Source organism: Hypanus sabinus, chromosome 2 (genome assembly GCF_030144855.1).
Source record: "Hypanus sabinus isolate sHypSab1 chromosome 2, sHypSab1.hap1, whole genome shotgun sequence".
In the NCBI taxonomy this organism is placed as follows: domain Eukaryota; kingdom Metazoa; phylum Chordata; class Chondrichthyes; order Myliobatiformes; family Dasyatidae; genus Hypanus; species Hypanus sabinus.
Window position 1 is genome coordinate 208,771,313 of NC_082707.1, and position 20,491 is coordinate 208,791,803.

The 20,491-nt window shown below is 42.0% G+C and overlaps 1 protein-coding gene across 1 annotated transcript in view; it reads right to left on the reverse strand.

Annotated features, from left to right (window-relative positions):
* LOC132390105 (protein unc-79 homolog) overlaps positions 1 to 20,491 on the reverse strand; it is a 625,175-nt gene that overhangs the window by 451,476 nt on the left and 153,208 nt on the right. The window contains exons 16-17 of the mRNA XM_059962702.1: positions 19,236 to 19,359; positions 1,225 to 1,365 (exon numbers count right to left, since the gene is read on the reverse strand). Coding sequence (XP_059818685.1) covers positions 1,225 to 1,365; positions 19,236 to 19,359 — 265 coding nt within the window. The remainder of the gene's footprint in view (positions 1 to 1,224; positions 1,366 to 19,235; positions 19,360 to 20,491) is intronic.

The following is a 20,491-nucleotide window of genomic DNA, read 5'->3' on the forward strand; positions in this document are numbered from 1 at the left end:
ATATGATAGATGCTTTGTGGGTGCATCATGGTCCAGAGGAACTTTGTTTTGTTTGGTTGTATTTATTTACAGTCGCAAATTCACTTAATTCCTAAGAGATGGGCAAACATTTCATAATTCTGGAAGTGCTGCTTTTAGTTAGCTGCCGAAAGTCATGCACAAATAACTGCAGAACAAGTCTTACTTTAATATTCAAGTCAATTGGAAAGGCACTGGATTTCAATCGCCACTCCAAGCAACAGTGATAATCATGAAATATCATGGATGATGGCTTCATTTTGCTATTCTGAGGACCAAGACCTCACAGCAATCTGACAGTGGTAATTCAACCATAAATAAGATGCTTTGGTTATCAAGTTTTCAATATGCAAATTACCACAATAATGATGTGTTTTTTAACTTACACTACAATAGAATCTCCCAGTGGCCACCCATTTTAATTACCTCACAGTGGCCAGCATTTTAATTCCACTTCCCATTCCCATTCCAACATCTCAGTTCATGGCCTCCCCTTCAGTTGTGATGAGGCCACACTCAGGTTGGAGGAGCAACACCTTATATTCCATCTGGGTAGCCTGCAACCTGATAGCATAAACATCGATTTCTCGAATTTCTGATAATGCCCCCCTCCTTCTCCATTCCCTATTCCCTTTTCCCTCTCTCACCTTATCTCCTTACTTGCCCATCACCTCCCTCTGGTGTTCCTCCCTTTTCTTTCTTTCTTCTATCTTTGTTCTATTTGTGTTCTTTCTTGTTTAATTTATTATATTCTTATGAATATTGTATATCTGATACTGTGTGCTTATGATGGTGCAGCAATTTAATTTTTCATTTCTGCTGTCCCTGGATGTATTTCTGCATATGACAAACTTGACTTTGACAAAAGAGACTTAAGGCCAAATCTTCAGGAAAACACAGATTAACTTCCAACTGAACTACAATTAGTATTTCAACACATCATAGTTGCTGTGTACTCAAGTTTTAATATCGATCTGTTGTAACATTTCAATACAATAATTTAGCTAAGTTAGGTCAGAATTCAGTAGCAAGTTTATAATCAAAGTCAGATATTTGCAAGGATTATTCTTGGAGGAGGAAGGGAGAATTTGCAAAGCCAACTCATGTCAGTGTATCTCTTCCAACTCCTTACGAACATTAAATTAGCAGAAGCGAATATAAAATCTGTATAGTTAAACAGAAAGAGAAATAGTTGGAAACAATTACCCTTCGAGCAGTTGGGTTGCCTGGTTGCTCACTGGTTCGTGCATTTCCTTGACTTGATAGTTCTTTGACTGAGTTCACCCCATCAGAAAACATACTTATCAACAGCTGCAGAGGAACTGTTATATCCAATTCTGATAATACCTAGACAAAAAAAGTCTCGTTCAAAACAGAAGTAGCCTTCAAAACATCATTTGATCATTCTTCATGCAAAAAGTAATCACATTTCAAAATTACAGACAATGAGAATTAATTATAAATTAGTTATACAGTTATAATAATATAAAATAAATATTATATTTTTATAATTCATTATATAATAATCCTCATTCATTTGATATGTGCCACGTCCTATGACGTTAGTGATCATGGTCTTCCCATGATTATGATTGCTCTTCACAAATTTTTCAACAAGAGGTTTGCCATTGCCTTCTTCTGAGCAGTGTCTTTACAAGACGGGTGACCCCAGCCATTATCAATGCTCTTCAGAGACTGTCTAGCTGGCGTCAATGGTCACATACAAGGGCTTGTGATATGCACCAGCTGTTCATATGACTATCCATGGGTTCACATGACCCTAAGCAAGTGCTACTCTTTGCTCAAGAGTGGCCTGCAGGCTAGTGCAGGGAAGGAGCGCCTTACGCCTCCTTCGGTAGAGATGTATCTCCACTCCACCACCCCCATAAAATAATAATTATGTAATACTGTATATAATAATATGCATTCATAAATGTTAATTTATAATGAAAATTACTTTATATCTGGTAGAATCATTATATATTACAAACAACAAATAATGGCAGCATTAAGTGGATCATTCCTTTATTAGAAGTAGTGCTCGGGACAGGCACATAAAGTACCGTACCTGGACAGAAGAGGTTTAGAAGGGTACAGACCAAACACAGGCAAGTGGGATCAACTTGCTGGCCAAGAGATGAGTTAGACCAAAGGGCCTGTTTTTGTGCCATCTATAAATTTGCTGACGATACAACCATTGTTGGCAGAATCTCAGATGGTGACAAAAAGGCATACAGGAGTAGGATATATAGTGGAGTGGTGTCGCAGCAACAACCTTGCACTCAACGTCAGTAAGGCCCAAGAACTGACTGCGGATGTCAGAAAGTGTAAGATGACAGAACACACATCAGTCCTCGTAGAGGGATCAGAAGTAGAAAAAGTGAGTAATTTTAAGCTCATGGGTGTCAATATCTCTGAGGATCTAACCCGGACCCAAAATATTGATGCAGCTACAAAGAAGGCATGCCCGCTGTTATACTTAATGAGGAGTCTAAGGAAAATTGGAATGTCACCAAAAACACTGGCAAGTTTCCACAGATGTACTGTGGCGAACATTTGAACTGGCTGCATCGCTGCCTGTTATGGAAAGGGGAGGGGGGCGCAATGCACAGGATTTAAGTAAGCTACAGAGAGTTGTAGACTTAGTCAGTTCCATCATAGGCACTAGCCTCCCCAGCATCTAGGACATCTTCAAGGAGTATTGCCTCAAAAAAGTGACATCCGTCCATCCGTCATCAAGACCCCATCATCGTCCAGCTTGCTCTCATTGCTACCATCAGGAAGGAGATACACAAGTATGAAGGCACACACTCAATGATTCAGGAACAGCTTCTTCCCCTCTGCCATCCAATTTATGGATGGACTTTGAACCAATGAACACTACCTCATTACTTTTTTGTTTCTATTTTTGCACTACTTATTTAACTATTTAATATGTCTATACTTAATATAATTCACAGTTTTCTTTCTATTATGTATTGCATTGTCCTGCTGCTGCAAAGTTAATAAATTTCTCAGCATATGCCAGTGATAATAAACCTGATTCTGATTCTATCACTGAACATTTAAAATTTATTCTGAAGCTATATTTTATATTGGATTGGCATTTGTCATTTTTGTTGATTTTCCAATTCAGAATTTTAAAATTAAAATTAGTAAATAACTAGAAAATTATGGACACACTAGGCAGAGCAACCTGAACAATTAACTCTTCTTTTCTCTCTAGATGCTGCCAGACCCTGGTAAACATTTGCAATGCTTTCTCTTTTAACTTGGGGATTTTCAAATCTGTAGTTTTTTGATCTTCAAATAATATAAGCCTCCTCTATGTTTAGATTTGCTGTCATTTCTTTAATAGACACCATATTGAACTTACTACTTTTGCATAACTAGATGTTAAAAACTGCAGTATAAAATCGAAATTCCAGACAACCTTCCTCAGTTTCAGAACTGCATTATTATTCTGGAGTTTACACAATAGGTGTACTGTAGCTGTGTTTTTACATGCTAGATTTGAAGACAGATGAAATTACTTATTTTATTTTATTTAGAGATATAGCATAAAACAGATCCTCCCAGTCCTATGCAGTGCACACCAAGCAACCAACTCATTTAACTGTCGCCTAAGCACAGGACAATTTAAAATGACCAATTCACTAACTAATATCTTGGGACTGTGGGTTGGAACCAGAGCACACAGAGAAAACCCAGGATTTACAGAATGAACGTACAAACGCCTTACAGACAGGACCGAAATTGAAATCAGAACTCCAGAACAGCCTCGAGCTGTAATAGTAGTTAGCACAATACTATTATTATTTTCACCTAAGGACGCTCAGACCTCTAGCACGAGGACAAAAGAACAACAGGACAAGAAACTAACTGAACATATGTACACATGTATGAAAACCTAATGTCTATGTAACATGTGGCATCAAACTCATTTTAAAGTGAGTACCTTAAATATTGAAAGTTTCCATCTATCTAATCTAAAATCTACTGCAGTATGCAGCACAGCAACACTCAGAAGCAGAATGCAGTCCTAGAACAGGATCATTCACTATTTACTCCCTTTCCTGACTTGCAGAATCTCATGTTTGGAAAAGTTTCTTTTCTTGTTGCACAAAAGCATGCATTTATGACAATTTACATCTCCAGGAACAGTAAACATCACTAAAATTTCCATAAGACACAGGAGTAGAACTAGGCCATCAAGCCCATCAAATCTGCTCCGCCATTCAATCATGGCTGATCCTTTTTGTCTATCTTCTCCTCAAGCCCAGTTCCTGGCTTTCTCCCTGTAACATTTGATGCCATGTCCAGTCAAGAATCTATCAATCTCTGCATTAAATACACACAATGACCTGGCCTCCACAGCTGCACATAGCAACAAATTCACCACCCATTTGGCTAAAGAAATTTCTCTGCATCTCTGTTTTCAAAGAGTGCCCCTCTATCCTGAGGCTGTGCCCTCTTGTCCCAGACTCCCCCACCATGGGAAACATCCTTTCCATATCTATTCTGTCTAGGCCTTACAACATTCAAAAGGTTTCAATGAGATCCCCCTCATCCTTCAGAATGCCAACGAGGACAGACCCAGAACCATCCAAAGTTCCTCATATGATAACCTTTTCATTCCTGGAATCATCCTTGTGAACTTCCTCTGGACCCTCTCCACTGCCAGCATATCTTTTCTAAGATAAGGAGCCCAAAACTGTTCACAGTACTCAAGGTGAGGCCTCACCAGTGCCTTATAAAGCCTCAGCATCACATCCTTGCTCTTGTATTCAAGACCTCTTGAAATGAATGCTAACATCATATTTGCTTTCGTCACCACCAACCGAACCTGCAAGTTAACTTTCAGGATGTTCTGCACAAGGACTACCAAGTCCCTCTGCATCTCAGATTCCTGGATTTTCCCTCCATTTAGAAAATAGTCCGCAGGTTTATTTCTACGACCAAAGTGGACCATGCATCTTCCAACATTTTATTTCATTCTCCTCGTCTGTCTGAGTCAACAGATCAAGTCACAACTGAGCGGGTGCATGGACAACAGTAAGTTAGACCAGAGGGAAGAATTTAAAAGGAGTGCATTTTTTCTTCAGAGGTTTGGTTAAGGCACAACTGCGCAGGCGTGTGGACATCAGCAAGTTAGACCCGCGGGAAGAATTGAAAAAGAAGACAGCTTTACAGAGCAGGCACAAGAGTAGAGGGAGTTGGAGGGCTTTGACTCAATGGGTCGAGGTGAAGTAAGTTACTTGTGAAGAATAGGAATAGGAAGAATTTCTGAGAGTCCAGTGTTCTGTACTGGGTGTCGGATATGGGATGTCCAGGAGACTCCCAGCCTCCTGGATGGCCACATCTGCGCCAGGTGCGCCGAGCTGCAGCTCCTTAGGGACCGGGTTAGGGAACTGGAGATGCAGCTCGATATCCTTCGTCTGGTCAGGAAAAGTGAGGAGGCGATAGAGAGGAGCTACAGGTAAGTAGTCACGCTGGGGCCTCAGGAGACAGATACATGGGTAACAGTCAGGAAAGGGAAGGGCAAGAGTCAGATACTAGAGAGTATCCCTGTGGCTGTCCCCCTTAACAATGAGTACTCCTTGAGTTTGAATACAGTTGAAGGGTAGGGAAAGGAAGAGGATGGCAGTCGTGATAGGGAGCTCTATAGTTAGGGGGTCACACAGGCAATTCTGTGGATGCAGGAAAGAAACATGGATGGTAGTTTGCCTCCCAGATGCCAGGGTCTGGGATATTTCTGATAGCGTCCACGATATCCTGAAGTGGGAGTGAATAGCCAGAGGTCATGGTACATATTAGTACCAACAACATAGATAGGAAAAGGTAGGAGGTCCTGATAACAGACTACAGAGAGTTACAGAGAGTACAGAGGAAGGAAGATGAAAAGCAGGACCTCAAAAGGTAGTAATCACTGCCTGTACCATGTGACAGTGAGAATAGGAATAGGATGAGGTGAAGAATAAATGTGTAGCTGAGGGATTGGAGCAGGGGGCAAGGATTCAGATTTCTGGATCATTAGGACCTCTTTTGGGGAAGGTGTGACCTGTACAAAAAGGATGGGTTGCATTTGAATCCGAGGGGGACTAATATCCTGGCAGGGAGGCTTGCTAAGGCTATTGGGGAGAGTTTATTCTAGAATTGCTGGGGAAGGGGCAGTTGGCTCACAAATAGAGAAAACTTGACTTCCAGTGAGGTACGAGGCAAGATGGCAGCACAGCACTGAGCACTGACATACAACCCTCCTTTTTCACATCCTTTAGGGCTCATAGATGGTCTTAATACAAGGCTGAGTTGAAGAAAAATCTAACTAAAGACATGACCTCAAAAAAAAGATCCAAATTCAACCAAGAAACAAGATACCAGCAGACAACACCAAGCTAGCAATTCAGCCGAGGAAATAGCTATGCTAATTAAGCAAACAATGGCAACGGAGATGGAATCAATGCAAGAAACAGTAGCCTACTTGCTAAAGAAGTTGCTGGAAAAGGCTCTCGATCCCATACAGAAGGTATGTCCTTATATGGACAGGAAAGGAATGGAGGGTTATGGGTTGAGTGCGGGCCAGTGGGACTAGGTGAGAGTAAGCGTCAGCACAGACTAGAAGGACCGAGATGGCCTGTTTCTGTGCTGTAATTGTTATATGGTTATATGGCAGAGAATGGCAACAATCTCCAGTCATTAAAGGAACAAGCGGACATTCATGCTAAAAAATTTAGCACAGTCTTCAACAAAATAGACAGCATTCAGGTTAGCTTACACAAGAATGAGAAAGATACTAGCTCCTGTCTTGCTGAGGTGACTAAGATACGGAAGAAGTTAAACGAATTGGAGGATAGATCCAGGAAAAACAATGTACGGCTGGTCAACCTACCGACAGGCGCTGAGGGCAACGATCCGGGAGGCTACCTCCAGGAGGTGCTGCCTAACTGGATTCCAGTGCTCAAGAACTCCCACAGCACTCCTTTGGAGATTGACAGAGCACATAGGATCTTTTCCAACAACACCTTAAGACCGCGGACCATGGTCTTTAGGCTTCTATGGTACAACGACCGGCAGGCTATCCTGGAGGGTGCGAGGAAAGCCAAACCTACTCTCCCTGATGGCACCCAGCTGCAGTTCTTCGTTGACTACAGCCCCGGCATGATGCAGGAACAGCTAGGATACAAGGATATTTGCGCTAAGCTTCAACAGAAAGGGATCGACTCATTCCTCATATACCCGGTGATTTTGAGAGTGAATATCAAGGACATGAAGATGTCGTTTAACTCAGCAGAGGAAGTGAAAGAAGCTCTGAAGTCATCGGTGCTGGGAGATATGGAAGAAGACACTGGACAAAGTCCACACGCCCCTCAGGAGGAGATGGAACTGCATTAAGAGATCGGACCAGCCTGTATGCACAATCTAACAGGCACAGGCAACCTCAACTACATATATATATATATATATATATATAACCTCTAGTCCTCTGGAACCATGCCAGAATCTAGTGATTCTTAAAAAATTCATATCAATGCCTCCATAATCTCCACAACCATTTCTTTGAGAACCCTGGTGTGTTGTCCATCTGGACCAAATGACTTATCTACCTTCAGCCCTTTTAGCTTCCTAAGCACTGTCTCCCTAGTAATAGCAACTACATTCACTTCTGCCCCCTGACACACTCGAACTTCTGGCATACTGCTGGTGTCTTCCACAGTGAAGACGGATGCGAAATACTTATTTAGTCCATCTGCCATCTCCTCGTCCCCTATTATTACCTCTCCAACATTATTTTCCAGTACTCCAATATGTACTCTCACTTCTCTTTTACCCTTGTCAGCCATGGTTGTGTCATCTTGCCTTTAAAATATTTCTTCGTTGAGATGGATCTATCCTGTGCCTTCGGAATTTCTCCCAGAAATACCAGCTGCTGCTTTTCTGTTGCCATCCCAGCTCATGTCCCCTTCCAACCAACTTTGACTAGATCCTCTCTCATGCCTTTACTCCACTATAATAATGATACATCTGACTTTATTGCCTCCTTCTCAAATTGCAGGGTGAATTCTATCATATCATGACTTCTTGCCCCTAATGGTTTGTTTATTTTAAGCTCATTAATCAAATGTATTTCATTACCTAAGTTTCAGCACCAAAGTTACAAAGAAAGGTTGAACAAGTAAGGTCTTTATTCTTTGAAGTGTAGAAGGTTGAGGGGGGACTGGATAGAGGTATTTAAAATTATGAGGGGGATAGATAGAGTTGACGTGGATAGGCTTTTTCCAGTGAGAGTAAGGGAGATTCAAACAACAGGACATGAGTTGAGAGTTAAGGGGCAAAAGTTTACCAGTAACACGAGGGGGAACTTCTTTACTCAGACAGTGGTAGCTGTGTGGAACAAGCTTCCAGTAGAAGTGGTAGAGGCAGGTTCAATTTTATCATTAAAAAAAAAATTGGATAGGAATATGGACAGGAAAGGAATGGAGGGTTATGGGCTGAGTGCGGACCACTGGGACGAGGTGAGAATAAGCGTTCGGCAGGGACTTGAAGGGCTGAGATGGCCTGTTTCCGTACTGTAATTGTTATATGGTTATATGAATAAATCTTCCTCAACTATATCAAGCTCTCAAGAATCTGCTTCCAAAGCACTTAACCTTTTTCTAATGGATTTAAATTTAACTGATGTGCGGAGGGTGCATAATCCATCTGCTAAAGACTATACCTTCTTCTCCACAAGACACAAAACTTTCTCTCGGATAGATTACATTCTTCTATCTTCTGGTTTGCTGCCTTTGGTACACTCAATAGAAATTTTGCCCAGACATCTATCTGATCACAACCCAGTTCTACCTACTTTTAATTACAGCAAAATCAAAAATAAGGCTACCAGGTGGAGGTTTAACTCCACCCTTCTAACAAATGATGAATTTCTATGGACAATAAACAACAGGTGCAGGAGTAAGCAATTCAGCCCTTCGAGCCAGCACAACTGCGAACAAAACTGACGGAATTTATAAATTTAAATAAAAAGTATCTCAGTGATTTGGGCCTCCATCAAGGGTTTCTTACAAAATAACGCCATATGGTTCAGTTCCCACCTACATAAAAGCCAGCTTCAAAAGATTTCCACCCTAGAAGAATGATGTAAAGTTTTGGAGAATGATCTCAAAAGGAGGTACACCATAACAAAAGAAAACGAGCTCAAAACAAAACAAGCAAAATTAAGTGATTTATTAAGAAGCAGGGCAGAATATATGAGCCATCTTTTGCAATGTGGAGTAGTATCTTTAACAGAGGAAATAAACGAGACATTCAAGAATTACGCTAAAGAACTGTATACAAGTGGCTCAGTTCCTTCTGAGAACGACTTCGCCAATTTTTTTAGTGGACTAGACCTCCCTACGTTGTCATTAGAGGACACCAGAACTCTAGACTCTCCTATTACACTGGATGAGTGACTCAAAGCCAAAGCTACTAATCAGGGCTGCATGCCAGGTATAGATGGCATACCTGTGGAGCTTTATCTAGCACTTTGGGATATTCTTGGACCAGTATGGTTAGAAACATTAAATTATGCTATTGGAAATGGCGCTTTCCATAGAGATCTAAACACAACCCTGATCATGGTTATACCTAAGCCTGGTAAGGACTCCTTGGAGTGTGCCAGTCACCGTCCAATCTCCTTGATAAATGCCGACCTCAAGATATTTTGCAAAGTCTTAGCTAGTAGACTCGAAACAGTAGTTGGGAAAATAATTAGCCCAAATCAAATGGGCTTTATCAGGGGATGACTCACATCTGATAATATTCGTCAGCTCTTACACATACTGAGTGCAACACATAAAATCCCGCCTGCCTGTGGCCTGCTATCTCTAAATGCTGAAAAAGCGTTCGATCACCTTGAATGGCCATATCTTTGGAGAGTTCCAAAAGAATTTAAGTTCAGCGATAAATTTATCAATATGATTCAAACCCTGTATGCTAATCCTTCAGCATAGTGTGTGGGAGGAGGTTTCTCAGAGTTATTTGACATCGGACAGAGCACACGACAAGGGGACCCTTTGTCTCCTTTAATTTTTACTATATCTATTGAACTGCTTGCACATTTAATTAGAAACTCTCCTCAGATCTCCACTATTACAATAGGTACAACAACACTGTGCTGTCTTTACGACAGTTATTTAGTTTATAATATTTTCGCTTAGTAATTCATTCGATAGTATTTTCTAGTTAGAATTAGAAGTGTTTAAAGTATATTCATTGCATGTAAAATATATCGGCATGCGATGACGTCACATCCGGTTTCGCCGCGTCTTGTGGGAAAGTACCGGTTCGAAATTAGCGCGAGGGTAGGGGCTCTCCACGAGGCACACCTGAGCAGAAGTTGTTTTGCAGGCATGAGAAATCACAGTGAGAACAACGCTGTAAGTTAATAGATAATCGATATGTTGAACTAAGATGTTAATGCCGATCCTGTTAGAAGTAACGACGGTAGATAATGTTTATGCTTTCGTTAGTTAAAGAGTCGCGGATAGTTTGCATGGAAGTGTATTTAAAGTAGTCAATGGAGCAGGTAAACTCTCCCTGTATACTGCACCTTAGTGTAATGTAGTTATAGTCACCTTTGCAAGTATTTACACTTGAAATGTGATATTAAGGAAGGAACAAATACTATATCAATCTTGTATTGTTTTATCAACAGTTTTCACCATATGTTAATGTGAAGAGTGAACAGTAAATGGTTAATCTTACTGCGATCTGGTTCTTATTAACTGTGGTTTATCTTGACGTTAAATTCGGCATTCGTTACACACGAAGGAGAACGTTACAGTGAAAAAGCGACATTATCAGGTGTTTCAAGTGCTGCAATGTCAGCTCGATCCAGCATCAAGTCAACGCCGCCCAGCGACAAGGGCGGTAAACCGACATCAAGTAAGTCCACCCAGGCAAGAGCCAAGGCAGAAGCCGCCAAGGTGCGACTGCGTTACGCCAGACAAGAAGCAGTTTTGAAAATGCTGCAGGCCATCAGAGAAGCCGAAATCCAGAAAGAACAGGCCATCAGAGAAGCCGAAATCCAGAAAGAACAGGCCATCAGAGAAGCCGAAATCCAGAAAGAACAGGCCATCAGAGAAGCCGAAAGGGCCGCCAGAGAAGCCGAAAGGGCCGCCAGAAAGGCAGAAGCCGCCAAGGTGCGACTGCGTTACGCCAGACAAGAAGCAGTTTTGAAAATGAAACTGGCCACCAGAGAAGCCGAAATCCAGAAAGAAAAGGCTGCCAGAGAAGCCGAAATCCAGAAAGAAAGGGCCGCCAGAGAAGCCGAAATCCAGAAAGAAAAGGCTGCCAGAGAAGCCGAAAGGGCCACCAGAGAAGCCGAAATCCAGAAGGAAAAGGCCGCCAGACAAAGGAAAGCGGCCGCCCGAGAAGCCGAAACCCAGTTGGAAATGGCAAAAATATCGACAGAGTTGCAAGTGCTGCAGCTAGAAAGAGAAGAAGAAGCTGCCATGGCGGAAGCAGAGTACATAGAAGAAGCTGAAGGGTCGCGTGATCTGACCGAAGCAAGATCTACTTTAGAAAGGACCAGACTGGAACGCACAAGCGACTATGTACAGTCTCAAATAGACAGGCAGGCTCGTCTCCCCTCTCCATACGTATTCGATAACTTCCCCAGCTACGAGGAACCTCAGAGAGTCACGATTGCATCACATCCATACGAGGAAGGAAATTTACCCTCACGGCTCCGTGATGAAGTCAAGAATGAAAGAACCGACAGCGCTCCTTCACCCCCACAACAGGACGGCGGGGAGGGAGAGGTTCACTCCAGGACAACAATTGTCAGCTCGAACTGTACAGAAGTTTGCGGTCAAACTCAGTCAAGCCGTTCTTGTTCCAAGATCTGCCTCACTGAGGTGTACCCTAAAGAAGCACAACAAGACATTACCAAGCGTAAAGTAACCGACGAGACGCTAGGTCAGTCAGTTTTCGTTCAAACCGAGCACGGAAACAAACTTGCACAATCAGCTCAAGATACCATTTCTTTAAAACCCAAAGACACCAAGGTCTTCAGAGATGAAGCAAATAATGGGGTTGCCCCATTGCCTTTCAGAGAACCACGCCAGTGCTCACCAGATAACAAAGAGCAGGCAGTCAAACGGTTCACGTCCTTACGGAAAACCCGGAAAAGGAAACCTGAGATGCAACACACCCGATTGGCCCACGAGGTACTGTGCACCCTAATGGCAGAGGTCACAGCCATTATAAACGCACAATCATTCCTACCTGTGTCTTCTGACCCAGAAAACCCCTTTATACTTTCGCCATCAACGCTCCTTACGCAGAAGGCAGGAGCACCTCCTCCACCAGGAGACTTTTCAGACAAGGATTTGTACACAAAGCAATGGAGACAAGTCCAGGCTCTGGCAAATCAGTTCTGGCCTCGCTGGAGACAAAAGTATCTACCTTTGTTGCAACAGAGACAAAAGTGGACAGAACCCCACAGGAATCTTCAAGTTGGAGACTTAGTCCTGCTCAGGGACAAGCAAATCGCCCGCAACAGCTGGCCAACGACCAGAATCACTGCTACATTCCCTAGCGGGGATGGACATGTCAGGAAGATCGAATTGAAGACTACCGACCAAGGGCCAGTTACAGAAGTTATTCTACCTCTACCCAATGACTGATTAAGAGACTAAGTTTGTACTCTGCTCATTGTGACCTTACGAAGGTCAAGCGGGGAGTGTGCTGTCTTTACGACAGTTATTTAGTTTATAATATTTTCGCTTAGTAATTCATTCGATAGTATTTTCTAGTTAGAATTAGAAGTGTTTAAAGTATATTCATTGCATGTAAAATATATCGGCATGTGATGACGTCACATCCGGTTTCGCCGCGTCTTGTGGGAAAATACCGGTTCGAAATTAGCGCGAGGGTAGGGGCTCTCCACGAGGCACACCTGAGCAGAAGTTGTTTTGCAGGCATGAGAAATCACAGTGAGAGCAACGCTGTAAGTTAATAGATAATCGATATGTTGAACTAAGATGTTAATGCCGATCCTGTTAGAAGTAACGACGGTAGATAATGTTTATGCTTTCGTTAGTTAAAGAGTCGCGGATAGTTTGCATGGAAGTGTATTTAAAGTAGTCAATGGAGCAGGTAAACTCTCCCTGTATACTGCACCTTAGTGTAATGTAGTTATAGTCACCTTTGCAAGTATTTACACTTGAAATGTGATACTAAGGAAGGAACAAATACTGTATCAATCTTGTATTGTTTTATCAACAGTTTTCACCATATGTTAATGTGAAGAGTGAACAGTAAATGGTTAATCTTACTGCGATCTGGTTCTTATTAACTGTGGTTTATCTCGACGTTAAATTCGGCGTTTGTTACACGTGAAGGAGAACGTTACAAACACATTCGCTATCACTTTATGCGAATGACACACTAGCTTATATGGCAAATGTTCAACAAACTCTCCCCTATGTTTTAAAAACACTGAAGCAATTTGAATTTCTTTCAGCATACAACGTTAATCTGTCAAAATCAGCACTGATGCTGATTAATACAGATAAAAGTAAGGTGTCTCTCCCTCCCCAGATTAATGTTACAAATGAGGTCCTCTACTTGGATATTAAAGTTAATACTTGCCTATCGTCTGTCGCTAAAACAAATTACTCTTTAATTTTGAAAAAAATAGGATATTAATAGATGGAGACACCTGCCACCATCAGTCCCAGCCCGTATATCGGTCATTAAAATGAACATCTTACCCCGCATTAATTTTATCAGCTCAATGATCCCACTTGTGCCTCCAGCGGGATATTGGCAAAAACTGGACTCCTTACTATGATGCTATGTTGGGAATGGTAAACGACCAAATATACAGTGGTCAGCTCTACAATTCAAAAAGTTGGATGGGGGTTTGACATGTCCAAATTTTAAATTGTATCACTGGGCATTTGTATTAAAAAATCTTAGCTACTGGACGGAGGAGAAAGTTTCATCATGGAAAAATATAGAACAAGGTTGAAGGACTTTCTCTTTATAGGTATGTCTACCAAAAAATGTGATTTGTATTAGGGTCCAATTTTAAACAAGTGTTTAGAGCAGCAGAAAAATTCCTAAAATTTAAAAGCGTATGGTGCAAATCATCTCCATTGTAGAACAATAATCATTTTCTATCTGGGGGGAAACCATTCACTAACAGAACTTGGGAGGATAAAAGGTATTACTACTCTTCAAGATATTAATGGGGAAAGTACTATCCTTAGCTTTCAAGAACAGGTATCTCAATATAATATTGATAAACACTCTCTTTTCTTCTACTTCAGAGTAAGATCAGCTTGTAAAGCCTATGGGGTTCCCTGGGGGTCAGATTTAAAGGACCACTCCACCTTAAGTTGGATAGAGAGTGCTCCAAGACAGATAGTGTCTCTGGTATATCTATGATAAATTAAACTCCCAGAAATATATGCCCACATCAGGAATGAAAGCCTGGGATAGGGACATATCTGAATTGGGGCAAGACTTAGACTGGGATGCAATTTGGGATAACGTGGCCGGTGCTTCAAACAACCCAAATAATCCGTATATACACTTGAAACTTTGTCATAGGGCATATCTAACACCGAAAATTAGACATCAAATGGAACTGGTTCCTGACCCATACTGCTCACTTTGCCCCCATGGAACCATTGGCTCTTTTATACATGTTGTATGGGAACGTCCAGGGGCTTTTGGTTAGTGGGGGAAGGTTATCAGTACTCCTAAAGAACTAACAGGGGTACAATTACCATTGGACCCCGCTGTACATCTTCTAAATGATGACACCCACTTTTCCCTCATGGAAAAAACATACCAAGTCTGGCTGGCAGGCCTGACTGCAGCTAAGAAGACCATGGTCCAGCATTGGAAACCTCCCCATGATATTTCAAGCACTAACAGGCTTCAGAGCTTTTTGGACATTTCTTACCTGGCATTACCATCAGCAAGAGTAAATGATGCACAACCAAACACAATCTTAATGTGGACAAATTTGATATCTAACTTAAAAGAACTTCTTTTAAAATAGGAATGCTCTGTCTGTGTACGTGGGAGAGGGGTGGGGAGGAAGAGAGGCGGTGGAGAGGGGGGAGGTGTGGAGGGGGTGGGAATGAGGGTGGGGGATAGCTGGGTTAAACAGTCAAAATGTAATCGGCAACTGGTTGTACTGAATGTTATTTGTTGGTACTGCAATAAAAATTAGTGATAAATAAAGAAAGCTGATAGACAGTGTGAGGGGGATCATGGTAAGGTGATAGAGAATGGATGCGCTCAGACTGATAGTTTGAGATGTGTCTATTTTATAGACAATAAACAATAGGTACAGAAGTAGACCATTCAGCCCCTCAAGCCTGCACCACCATTTTGAGATCATGGCTGATCATCTACTGTCAATACCCGGTTCCTGCCTTGTCCCCATATCCCTTGATTCCCCTATCCATAAGATACCTATCTTGCTCCTTCTTGAAAGCATCCAGAGAATTGGCCTCCACTACCTTCCGATGCAGTGCATTCTAGACCCCCACAACTCTCTGGGAGAAGTTTTTCCTTAACTCTATCCTAAATGACCTACCCCTTATTCTCAAACCATGCCCTCCGGCACTGGACTCTCCAAGCATCTGGAACATATTTCCTGTCTCTATCTTGTCCAATCCCTTAATAATCCTATATGTTGCAATCAGATCCCCTCTCAATCTCCTTAATTCCAGTGTGTACGAGCCCAGACTCTCTAACCTCTCTACGTAAGACAGTCCAGACATCCCAGGAATTAACCTCGTGAATCTACGCTGCACTTCCTCTACAGCCAGAAAGTCCTTCCTTAACCCTGGAGACCAAAACTGTACGCAATACTCCAGGTGTGGTCTCACCACAGCTCTGTACAAATGCAAAAGGATTTCCTTGCTCTTTTACTCAATTCCCTTTGTAATAAAGGCCAACATTCCATTAGCCTTCTTCACTGCCATAATTTTAATAATTTAATGCAAGAAGTATCATGAACGAAGCAGATGAACTTAGAGCACGGATCAGTACTTGGAGCTATGATGTGGTGGCCATTACAGACACTTGGATGGCTCAGGGACAGGAATGGTTAAAGTGCCAGGCTTTAGATGTTTCAGAAAGGACAGGGAGGGAGGCAAAAGTGGTGGGAGCATGTTACTGTTCATCAGAGATAGTGTCACGGCTGCAGAAAAAGAGTAAGTCATGATGGGATTGTCTACTGAGTCTCTGTGGGTGGAAGGTAGAAATAAGAATGGGTCAATAACTCTGCTGGGTGTTTTTTTATAGACCACCCTATAGTAACAGGGATATCGTGGAGCAGATGGGGAGACAGATTCTGGAAGAGCGCAATAATAACAGGGTTGTCGTGATAGATTTTAATTTCCGCAATACCGATTGGCATTTCCCTAGAGCAAGGGATTTAGATGGGGTGGAGTTTGTTAAGTGTGTGCAGAAAGATTTCTTGACACAGTATGTCGATAAGCCTACAAGAGGAGAGGCTGTACTTGATCTGGTATTGAAAAATGAACTTGGTCAGGTGTCAGGTCTCTCAGTGGAAGAGCATTTTGGAGATAGTGATCACAATTCTATCTCCTTTACCATAGCATTGGAGAGGGATAGGAACAGACAAGTTAGGAAAGCCTTTAATTGAAGTAAGGGGAAATGTGAAGCTATCAGGCAGCAACTTTGATGCATATATTGGGAACACATGTTCTCAGGGAAATATACAGCAGAAATGTGGCAAACATTCATGGGATATTTGTGTGGTGTTCTGCATAGGTACGTTCCAATGAGACAGGGAAAAGATGGTAGGGTACAGGAACTGTGGTGTACAAAGGTTGCAATAAATCTAGTCAAGAAGAAAAGAAAAGCTTTCCAAAGGTTCAAAAAACTAGGTAATGATAGAGATCTAGAAAATGATAAGGCTAGCAAGAAGGAAATTAAGAATGAAATTAGGAGAGCCAGAAGGGGCCATGAGAAGGCCTTGATGAGCAGGATTAAGGAAAATCCCAAGGCATTCTACAATTATGTGAACAGCAAGAGGATAAGATGTGAAAGAATAGGACCAATCAAGTATGACAGTGGAAAAGTGTGTATGAACTGGAGGAGATAGCAGAGATAGGTGGAGGAGCAGAAAGTGTTGTGGAAACGGAAAGGTTGCAAAGAGACTTGGTCAGTTTAGGAGAGTGGGCAAAGAAATGGCAGATGAGATACAATGTTGAGAAGTGTATAGTTGTACATTTTTGGAAGAAGAAATAATCGGGCAGATTATTATTTAGGCCAATGCATCATATGCCTTCTTAACCACAGAGTCAACCTGCATAATAGCTTTGAGTATTCTATGGACTCGGACCCCAAGATCCCTCTAATCCCTCACACTGCCAAGAGTCTTACCATTAATACTATATTCTGCCATCATTGTTGACCTCCAAAATGAACCACCTCACTCTTATCTGAGGTGAACTCCATCTACCACTTCTCAGCCCAGTTTTGCATCCTATCAATGCCCTGCTGTCACCTCTGACAGCCCTCCACACTATCCACAACACCCCCAAACTTTGTGTCATCAGCAAATTTACTAACCCATCTCTCCACTTTCTCATCCAGGTCATTTATAAAAATCACAAAGAGAAGGGGTCCCAGAACAGATCCCTGAGGCAGTCCACTGGTTACCAAACTCTATGCAGAATATGGCCCTTTTACAACCACTCTTTGTCTTCTGTGGGCAAGCCAGTTCTGGATCCACAAAGCAATGTGCCCTTGGATCCCATGCCTCCTTACTTTCTCAATAAGCCTTGCATGGGGTACCTTATCAAATGCCTTGCTAATATCCATCTACTCCTCTACCTTCATCAATGTGTTCAGTCACATCCTCAAAAAATTCAATCAGGCTCGTAAGGCACGGCCTGCCCTTGACAAAGCCATGCTGATTATTCCTAACTGGATTTTGCCTCTCAAATGTTCATAAATCCTGCCTCTCGGGATCTTCTCCATCAACTTACCAACCACTTAATTAAGACTCAGTGGTCTATAATTCCCTGGGCTATCTGTACTCACTTTCTAGAATAAGGGAACAAGATCTGCAACCCTCCAATTGTCCGGGACCTCTCCCATCCTGGTGATGATGCAAAGATCCATTGCCAAAGGCACAACAATCTCCTCCCTCACCTCCCACAGTAGTCTGAGGTACATCTCATCTGGTCCCGGTGACTTATCCAACTTAATGCTTTCCAGAACTCCAGCATTCCTCTTTCTTAATGTCTGTATGTTCAAGTTTTTCAGTCTGCTATAAGTCATCCCTACAATCGCAAAGGTCCTCTTCCATAGCGAATACTGAAGCAAAGTATTAAGTAGATCACAAGATCACAAGACAAAGGAGCAGAAGTAGGCCATTCATCAACAGTGGGATTGAGCTTAAGAGCTGAGAGGTAATGTTACAGCTATATAGGACCCAGTTCAGACCCCGCTTGGAGTACTGTGTGGAAACCATAAAAAGGCTGCAGAGGAGATTTACAAGGGTGTTGCCTGGATTGGGGAGCATGCCTTTTGAGAACAGGTTGGGTGAACTTGGCCTTTTCTCCTTAGAGTGGCAGAGGATGAGAGGTGACCTGATAGAGATGTATAAGGTGATGAGAGGCATTGATCATACAGATAGTCAGAGGCTTTTTCCCTGGGCTGAAATGGCTAACACAAGAGGGCAAAGTTTTAAGGTGCTTGGAAGTAGGTGCACAGGAGATGTCAGGGGTAAGTTTTTTTTTACAGGGAGAGTGGTGAGTGCATGGAATTGGCTGTCGGCAACAGAGGTGGATGTGGATATAGTAGGGTCTTTTCAGAGGCTCCTGGATATGCACATGGAGCTTAGAAAAATAGAGGGCTATGGGTAACCCTAGGTAATTTCTGAAGTAAGTACGTGTTCGGCACAGCATTGTGGGCCAAAGAGCCTGTATTGTGCTGTAGGTTTTCTATGTTTCTAAGTCCTACTGCATCCTACCTGTTTCTTCAACATTAACTGCCCCTCCAATCAATCTTCGTATCATCCAAAAACTTGGCAACAAAGCCATCTATTCAATCATCTGAATAATTTATATAGAGCACAAGAAGTCCCAACACCAACCCCTGCAGAACATCACTGACATTTCAACTGATCTTCAAACTAAGCCTTCAGATTAAAAATTAAAAAAACTTACATGAAGCCAAAGTAATGCTTGTTCCTGGACTGAAGCGGGGTAGCCAGTGAATCGACAGCTAATAAAACCAAACATTTCTTCCAAGGAAAATGGCAATGGGCAAAGTTCAACATCAAACATTTTGCTGAAATAGATCAATATTATCAATAGTTAATTATTATCAATTACCTGTACTGCACACTACACACACCACATGCATTTTGAATTATATGTTATTAACTTATTTGTGGTAATATTTGGTGTTATTTGCTCTGTATGATAAATGTATTGTGGGTGTACATCATGGTCTAGAGGAATATTTCATTTGTTGGATTTATGTACAGTCAGGTGACAATAAGATTGAATTTAATTTAAAATTATCTTAATATTTTCCAGTCAGAATAACAATAATATAGACATACCAAGTACTTAAACACACATTTTAATTTCTTTTCCATATATAATAATAGCTTATTAAGAGCATTTTTTGTACATTCTATGTATGAGATGACATGCAGAGAGGTAGTTATACCCAAGGTGCAGGTATGCGGGAAACTGGGAGAGAGTCTGGAAGAGGAAAGAGGTTAAGGTGCCAGTGCAGAGTACTCATGCGGCCATCCCCCTCAATAACAATGACTAAATGCGATAGTGTTTGGCTAATGTGTTCAGGAAAGTTTCCATCATAAGTATGTAGAAGTCCCAATGAGAGAGTGTGTGATACTAGATCTGCTGTCAGGGAATGAGACAGTGTGGGTGTCAGAAGTTTGTGCAGGGGAACACCTTGCGCCCAGTGACCACAATGCCATTAGCTTCAAAGAAGGCTATGTTGCCTGCCTGGTGCCCGAGTTCACAACATCTTATCTGCCCTGCAGAGCAATTTGCAGTAGGAGGGCTTTGGTGATTATTTACCAAAATTCTCTGGACTCTGGGCAGATCCCAGCAGATTGGAAGATGGCAAATGTCACACCATTATTCAAAAAAGGATGTAGGCAAAAGGCAGTTAACTATTGGCCAGTTAGTTTAACATCTGTAGTTGGGAAAATGCTTAAAACTACCATTAAAGAAGAAATAGCGACACATCTGGAAAGATCCAGTGAGGCAAAGCAGCATCAACATCCTGGACCCTGTACAGATCACAGAGGAGTTTGCTATCCTGAGGCTAATCAGAGAGGATAAATCCTCAGGGCCTGACAAGGTGTTCCCTCAGATCCTAAGGGAGGCAAAATTACCGGGGCCCTAGCAGAAATATTTAAATCATCCTTAATAACAATAGACAA